The 8086-nt window shown below is 64.0% G+C and overlaps 1 protein-coding gene across 1 annotated transcript in view; it reads left to right on the forward strand.

Moving 5' to 3' along the window:
* The first annotated feature begins 2228 nt into the window (after positions 1-2228).
* CRTC2 (CREB regulated transcription coactivator 2) overlaps positions 2229-8086 on the forward strand; it is a 16267-nt gene continuing 10409 nt past the window's right edge. The window contains 6 exon segments of the mRNA XM_025212649.1: positions 2229-2366; positions 2764-2880; positions 3077-3138; positions 5473-5541; positions 7392-7495; positions 7876-7905. Of these exon segments, the coding sequence (XP_025068434.1) occupies positions 2848-2880; positions 3077-3138; positions 5473-5541; positions 7392-7495; positions 7876-7905 (298 nt within the window). The 5' untranslated portion in view covers positions 2229-2366; positions 2764-2847.

Consider the following 8086-nt stretch of genomic DNA (forward strand, 5'->3'; position numbering starts at 1 on the left):
CTGCCCGCCTGGGCTCGGGCTCGGGGGGTGCTCCTCCAGGATCCTCCATGAGCTCGGTGGCGGCGCCCCCCGGGGCAGTCCGGGACCCGCCGCTGGGACCCTGCCCTAAGCCGTGTCCAGGGCTCCAGACAAGACTCCCCAACTCGCGGGACCCCCCACGGCCCCCAGTCCCCCGGAGGCAGCTGCGGCTAAACCTCCCCGTGCCGGGGTCCGGATCCTGGCTGGGAGCTCTGCGCTGTGGGGCCGGGCTGGAGGCGAGGCGGAGGAGTGGGTGGGCGCTGGGGGAGGCAGCGGCTCCCTCCCATGCAGGTGGGCGCGCGCCGGGCAAGGCCCAATGGCAGCTCCGCAGCTTGCCCTGGAAGCGGCAGCCGCGGTGTCCCGGGATGTGGGTCACGGCAAATGCCTTCCTGCTTCTCACGATGAGGAAGTCGCTGTCTTCCCAGGAGGGGCAGGCCCTCGCCTGGCTGGAGGGGCTGCTGGGCTTGGCATGGGGAATGTGCCAGCCGCGGGAAGGGGGCTCAGGCCCCCTGTCCAGTCCTGAGTACTGTCTGGGCCGGTACCGAGCAGAGCTGGCTCTGCAGTTGGCCCCGGGGCTGTGTGCAGACAGCAGCATCCCCGAGCGGGTGCCTGGCAGACCCCGGGCTGAATTGGGCATTGTCACACTTGATCTCAGTGTTGCTCGTGCGGGCAGAGTGGTGCTGGCTCTCTCCTGGCCGGGGCACTGGCAGTGGTGCGGTGTCTGTTGTGTGCAGGGCTCAGGGCAGCGTGTGCCCCTTCCAGAGTCACGGCTGGGCCCTCCCTCTCGCCCCCCACAGCCACAACCCGGTGGCCAGGAGGAGAGGGTCTGGTCCAGGAAGCCTGGCTCGCCCTGCATGCTCGTGTCCTGCTCAGGCCTGTCTTGGCTGCCTGTGTGGCCCCAGGGGGTTGGTAAGGGGCCGCTCCCAGAGCAAAGTGTCCCTACTGGGGATGTGGCATCTGCCAGGCTTGTCCCTTGCCCTGCAGCTTGATGCCCTCAACATGGGGGCCAGGTGTGGCCCCTGACCTGCATCAGTGCTGCCCAGCTCTCCTGTGACAGGCCGGGGGCAGTGGCTGCCTAGGGAGCTCCTTGCCTGGGGTGCCCTAGGTCCTACCCTGCTCCTGGAAATGGCACCACAGGCGTTTGGTTTCCTCTGGGCTTCCCCCTCCCGGGCATGGACTCCGTTATCTCCAGCCTGTGGTTTTGCAATGACTCCCTCCTGCCAGACTTCCCCGCCCTCGCCCGGCCTTGATTTCGGGCTTCCACTGACAGTGAATGTGACTACAGCAAGCTCTTCTGCTCAGCGAGGCAGAGGGGGTGTTGCACAGGGGTCCTGGGCTTGGGGCCACCACAGTGTGTGGCGTGCCTACCTCTGGGGAGTTCTGATGGGCTGAAGGGGCACACGAGGGGGCTAGGGGGCCAGCCCCTCAGCAGCAGAGGGCCCAGCTGGGCTCTGGACTTACGCATACATCTGGTCTGGCTGGAGGTGGGTCTGGGGTTTGCATCCTCCTGTGCCAACATGCTGTCTCCCACTTGCCCCACAAGGGAGTGAGGCTGGGCCCAGCCCTGGACAGAACCTCCCCGTAGGCTCGTTCCGAACAGCAGGCCCGAAGGCCAGCCCGTTATCTGGCTGCCCAGTTGGGTGGCCTTCCCTGGGGCTGGGGGTGGGGTCTGGCTACACAGACCTGGGCCTCCCTAGTGCCATCTGCCTGCTCCGGACGCACCCTTCTCCCCATGCTCCCCTGCATGCCACCCTGGGGCTCCTGGGGCCTCAGCTCTGGGAAAAGATGTTAGCCCTGGGCCTGTGCGCCCAGGAGCAGAGCAGGCTTCTGCATGTGAAGCCTCCTCCTGCCCCAACCCCGCTCTTCGGGTAGCTTCCAAAGTTTAAAAGTGGGAATCCCCTGTTCCACCTGCTGCAGGCTCACCAGCACCATGGGGAGGTGGCTTCAAGGGGCTGGTGGGCAGGTCCAGCACAGGGCGCTGCCACCTGCCAGCCAGGGGTCAGAATGCCTGGATTTCCTTCCTGGCTCTAGGAGGAACTAGAGCTGCTCTCAGGCCCTCTGCGTGCTTGTCTACGGATCGCTGCCTGGCTGGGCCATGCGGGTACTGATGTGAGGGCCCAGCCCAACTTCCTCTTTCTGAATGGGCAGTGTGGGGCAAAGGCACCTGCAGCACGGTGGTCCTGGGGGGCAGCCTCACATGCTGCGTTTTGTGCACTCTGACCTAAGCCCTGTCCCCTCTTGTCCAGTTGCAGGCCCAGAAGCTGAGGCTGGCTCACAGCCGGGGACCCTACTACAGTGGCTCACTGCCCAATGTCAACCAGATCGGGAGCGGCGTGTCTGAGTTCCAGGTAAGCGCTCTTGGGCCCCAGGGCTCCTGCGCAGGCACGGGCAGGCCCTACACTGTCTGCTGCTGGCAGACTCCCCTCCTCCCCCAAGAGCACACCCAGCAACAGTGAAGGGCTGGAGGCCTGCATAGAGGGGCTCTGGGTAGGGTCATGTGCTGCTGGACCTGGCAGCGTGGAGTGAGGGGAACTACTCCCTGCATCTGTGGGGCCTGGTGCTGCCATCCATGGCATGTGCTTGGTAGGAGCAGAGAAGAGGTCTTTTGCAGGTGCCTTGGCAATGTTCCTTGGCAGAGAGGATGGGAAGTGGGGGCAGCGGCTGTCCCTCTGCTGTGGCCCCCACCCTTGTGGCCATGCCTTCTTTCTGACTCCCCCTTTCTGACATCCCCTTGTGTCCCCGCAGGGCCCCTTGCATTCGCCTTTGGATTCGGCCCGCAGCACGCGGCACCACGGCCTGGTGGAGCGGGTGCAGCGGGACCCGCGCCGGATGATGTCGCCCTTGCGCCGATACATGCGGCAGATATCCTTTAACATGCATTGCGGGGGGTGATGGTGCTGCCTCCTCATGTGTACTGCTCCCCTCTGGGTCTCGGGGATTAATGTGTGTGGGCAGAGTGCTGGCTGGGGTCATGTGCTGATGCGCTGTGCCTATGGCTCCTTCCCCCTCTTCTGCCCAATGCCACTTCTCCCCATGTGGTCCTTAACTCTGTTTTCACATTGACAGCTCTCCCTACAGCCCAGCCTATCTGTCACCCCCACCGGAGCCCAGCTGGAGGAGGTAAACCCTGTGCCCGCGTGCAGTCCAGGGGCAGGGTCTTCCCTGTACCTCCTACCTGTCCCCTGGGGCCTGGTCCCCGGTGCCAACCATGAGAGGCTCCTGCAGCCCAGGCGCTGGGAGCTGCCATGCCCTCAAACATTTCCTAGTTTGAGGAACAGGCCCCTTTAAACAGGTGGCTCTTACTTGGCGTGCTCCTGGGGCAGAGGTGTCCTACTCTGTCACTGATGCTGGTGGTGGTGGTGGTGGGGATGGGTTTCAAGGACCAGACACAGGTTCCCTGGGCACTTTCCATGGTGCTCCCAGGCTTTCTGTTTTCGTGGCTCTCCTTTCTCCCAAGGGGCCTTGGCTGGACTCTGGGCCTCGAGCCCAGAGTTGCTCACCAGCACCTCTGCTTCTTCCAGGTCAGGCCTAGCACCAGAGCTGAGCGTGGGCTGGGGGCTCAGGCAACCCCCCACGTGATTCTGGTTTATTGTCCCTGGGCTGCGTGGGGCTCTTAGCCCTGGGGCGGGGGGTGACAGCACAGGGGTGACAGTGACTGCGTCACTTGTGTGAGCGCATCTGCTGCATGCACCTTCCTTCCCTCATGGCGGTCTCCAGCGCTGGAGGATAGGTCTTTGCGTGGCATTTCCTCCCTAGAGCTGGGCTGTGCCTCATCTCCAGGGCCCAAATACTCCTTCCCTGGGCACAGGAAGGGGTGCAGCAGGTTCACGCTGTGGTTATGTTTGGGATCCCACAGCCTGCAGGAAGGGCCAGGTGCGGTCTGTTGCCCGGAGGCTGCTGCATGAGACTGGGCTGCTCAGGACAGTTGGTGGGTGTAGGGGGTCCAGAGTTGGCGGCAGCAGAGCGGAGCTGTGCTTGGAGCCTGTGCTGCCTGGGGCCTCCAGGAAGATAGGGGCCGCTTACCCTGTGCCTGGTGGTTTCCAGAGGAACACCCGGCGCTCAGCGGCATGCTGTAGAGCCACCTGTTGCCAGCTGGGGCCTTTGCAATGAAAGCCCCGCGACTACCCCCTTCCCCAGTGCTGCGGCACCACTGCCAGTGCCCTTGACAGCCGCCAGTGCAGGGATGAGGCAGCACAGTTAGCCCCAAGAACAGCTGGGGGCTGGGTCAGTGGAGGGAACCAGACCCGAGACGCTGGGGTAGGGAATTGCCACCAGGTAGCCTGGCGCTGTTAGGAGCAGCCGGGGCTGCTCTGCTCCTCCATGCCCAGGTGCCATGGAGAGCATCTCAGTGAAGTCTTGCTGCTAATTCCCCCTGATCTGCACTGCTTGTTTCCTCCTTGAAACTGCTGCCTTCGATCCTTTCTGTACCATCCATTCTCTGCCTGTCCCCTGAGCCCCTCAAACACGCTTCGCTCAGTGCCTGCCCTGCCACTGGGCAGGAAGGGAGGCAGCCGGCCCTGCGAGCCTAGGGGAGGGGGCCCAGGGCTGTGGGGTCCTGAGGCAGGGCATGGGGTGTGGGGCAGGGTGGCTGGCAGCCTGAATCTCACTGCCCTTTTTTTGGATCATTGGCCTCTTCCTGCCTCAGCCCTGCCTCAGTGCATTGGCTCAGGCACCCTCTGCACTTTTGGGGTCCACCCCACTGGGTCTTTGCCACCCCAGAGCCTCAGCTCAGAGGCTCAGCTGACAGGCCAGGCCCAGCACAACTTCCCACAGGGCAGGGGCAGGGATCCCCCCCAGCTCAGGTTCTCCACTGAGGCTGGGAGCCAGGATGGGGCTGAGCACGTTCCCTGCTGTGCGCCCAGTGCCGGGACACCAGGACCCTTCCATGATCCCATGTGGGACCGTGTGGCTGCCCTAAACCAGGAGCTTCATCTCCCAGGCCCTGGTGAGGGCAAGAGCAGGGGCATCTCCAAAGCCGGGCTGTGCTCTGGCCAGGCCTTACCATGGCAGGGCTGTTCCTGCCTCGCTGACTCTGCAGTTCAAAGCTTTTTTCTCTTCTGGGAGCTCAGGATAAAAATACGGAGAGAGCGCTTCGTTCCTGGGCACGTCCCAGGGGGCTGGGGCAGCCGGGCCTTGCTGCCTTGTTTGGGATCATCCAGCCTCGGGTGAGCCTGGGCTGGGGCTCAGAGCTGAGTGCTCGGGTGTTGGTGTCCTGGGAACTGGGGGGGATGTGGCTCCTTCAGGTCAGACCTGCCCAGCGGGACCCAGGGGTGCTGGAGAAGCAGGCAGAGCAGCAGGGCTATCCCTCCTCTCCCCTCCCTTCTGTTCCCAAGCCTCCTGCCTTCCCTCCCTCCAGCTGCGGGTCTCTTCCCTGTCACCAGTCCCCTCTCTGCTGTCCGGGGCCCTGGCCTCCCGCTCCCTCTCCGAGTAACCCTGCTGTTTTTTGTTACAAAGGACCATGCCCTGGGGTAACTTCCCTATGGAGAAAGGACATTTGTTTAGGCTGCCTTCAGCGCTCAACAGGTGATTGATTTCCATTCCCTTCTCTTTCTCTACCTTTCTTTGAGCCCTTCATGCCCAGCTGCCCTCAGGCCTCACGCGGCAGTGGCCATGACCCCCGTCCTTCTGTGGCTTCCATCAGCTGAAGACCCAAGCCAGGGTTTGTCCCCTGCCCACAGGCCCATCTGCCGCCCCACTCTGGGCCTTGGTGGCTGGGCACATGCTGCAGCCCTGGGCCCTTGAGCTAGCACCAGCCTGAAGTCTGGGGGAGTCCTGCGCAAATCAGATGCAGGCTGCAAAAAGGCTTTAAACCCCCGGGGAGGGAGGGAGGGAGCATCCTGCATCTGCCTTAGCCCAGCTGTTCCCATGCCCCTCCCCCAGCACTGCGCAGCCCTGGCCCTCACCCAAAGCCTGCCTGGACTGGGTCCCATCCCCTTCCCTGGCCTGGTGCGGGGCCTTGCTGATGCCAGTGAAGTGCCTGTGTCTTGCCCAACCTTTGTGGAGTAACAGGCTGCCTGGCGCCACTGAGCTGGGTGCAGCTGCCCTGAGCCCCGTAGCAGGAGGGCTTAGTGGCATCCCCCACCCCTGCTGCTTGCTGGCTGGGATACTGGCAGGGGTTAGCCTTGTTTGAATAGAGCCAGGGCTCTGTGCAGACACCTCCATCCTGGCCCACAGGCCCCTCTGCTGACTCGCAGGCAGGGTTAGGACAGGAGCGTGTCACCCTTGCTGCTGTGCTACTGGTGTGACAGCTGCCTCGAGTGATGGGCCGGGTTGGCTGCACGCGCTGCAGCCGTAATGCCTCACTCACTTCCAGGGGTGAGCAGGCCTTGCGCTGACGTCATTCCTGCGCATCCCAGGAGCTTCGTTAGAGGCACCTTTCCCTGAGCAGCTGGGTCGACTTCCTGCCTGGGAGCCAGCCCACTGAACAGTGTCCCCTTGTGCCGTCCCCTGGTACATCATTAGCTCCAGCATCCTTCCCCCCCCCGGCTTCTTGGAGCACTGTGCGCCTTCTCCCCAGCTGCTGGGGGAAGGCGCCTGCCCCCACTTCACTGGGGATGCAGAGCCCTTGAGGCAGCACCGCTCCTCCAGCTACTGGGGTGCTGGGGGAAGGGGCCTCTGGTGTCCATCTGTCGTGTCCCCCCCCGACAGGACAGCCTCATGGAGTCTGCACCCTTTCCCCCTGAAGCAGGGGCGTCTGGGCTGCAGCAAACCTCAGCTCCTCAGGGGAGGTGGTTTCTCTGCCTTCCAGGCGCTTGGGAATGGCCCCATGGGGATGGATGGGGAGAGCCCCATCCACAGAGACCTAGGCATTGCTTCTAGAAACAAGCAGGCGACTGGAGCCAGGCAGTGGCCATGTGGGCCTCGAGCAGAGGGGCAGCGATCGGCCTGGAGGCTGGATCCCATTCCTTCCACCCCCACTCACGGCCTCCCCACCCTTTGGCAGGACAGGTTCAGAGATGCTGGAGGGTCAGTTAGGGGGTCTTTGCCAGACCTGTGGCCAGTCCAGTGCAAGCAGCACTCATGTCCCCACTCCACCCTGCCCATGAGACCTGCCCCAAGCTGTCCCTGCCCCTCCAGCCCCACCCACCCTGTGTCCCTGCGCTGCCCCGTCCCAGCCGCCTGCTTGTCCCTTGTTGCTGCCCAGTGTGGCTGCAGCTTGCCGCTGCCCAGCACCCTGCCCCCTCGTGCCACATCCGAGAGGGAGTAAGCAACAGGAGGTGCCAGTTGCATCTGGTGCTCCCCTCTGTTATGGGCCAGTGGGGCCCTGGTCTGCTTGGGGTGTGCAGTGCCCTAGGCAGGGCAGGGTGGGGGGTGCATGCAGACCCTCCACCTCCCAGGCCTGGCTGACTGGAGCCACCTCTTTTTGCCACCAGAACAAATTCAGACTCGGCGCTGCACACGAGTGTGATGAACCCTGCGCCCCAGGACACCTACCTGGGCCCTTCACAGGGCGCCCCCCCACCCAGCCGCCGCAGTGGTGAGTACCCTCAGCCCTGCACCCTCTACCCTGATGCTGCCCCCCACCCCCGTGCCCCGGGCTTTTTGCCTGGGGGTGTTCATCAGGGCTGGCCGGGCCCCCCAGCTGTCTCCGGCAAAGCCATACAGCCCCTTGGGGCGCCATCCTGAGTGCAGGCTGAGTCCCCTGTGCAGCTGCATCTGCCCCAGAGAGCTCCTGGCCCCTCTCCTGCTGTGGCAGGCACTGCTGCCCTGGGGTTTCTGCCTCCTTGCCTGCCCCCTTGGCTGGTCTACTTGTGTCAGAGCATGTGGCTCTGCCCCGTGCCTGGTGGGGCTGTGCTGGCTGCTCAGTGCCAGCAGCCCCCAGTGCTTCTCCTGACCTTGTCCTTCCCCCTTTTTCAGGCTTTCTGGATGGGGACTCTGACAGTAAAGGTAAGTGCCTGTCCCCCACTGAACCCCCCTGAAAGTCCAAGCAGAGCGGTCCCCCTGCCATGCGTCCTGTGGCTCAGGGCAGGTCCACCGGGGACGGTGCTCTTGTCTGGGCAGGCCGGGTGCTGTGGCGAGCACTGCACAAGCTCCATTGATACCTTGGGGGCAGCGTGTCACTCCTGGG

This window comes from Alligator sinensis, unplaced genomic scaffold (genome assembly GCF_000455745.1).
Source record: "Alligator sinensis unplaced genomic scaffold, ASM45574v1 scaffold1165_1, whole genome shotgun sequence".
In the NCBI taxonomy this organism is placed as follows: Eukaryota; Metazoa; Chordata; order Crocodylia; family Alligatoridae; genus Alligator; species Alligator sinensis.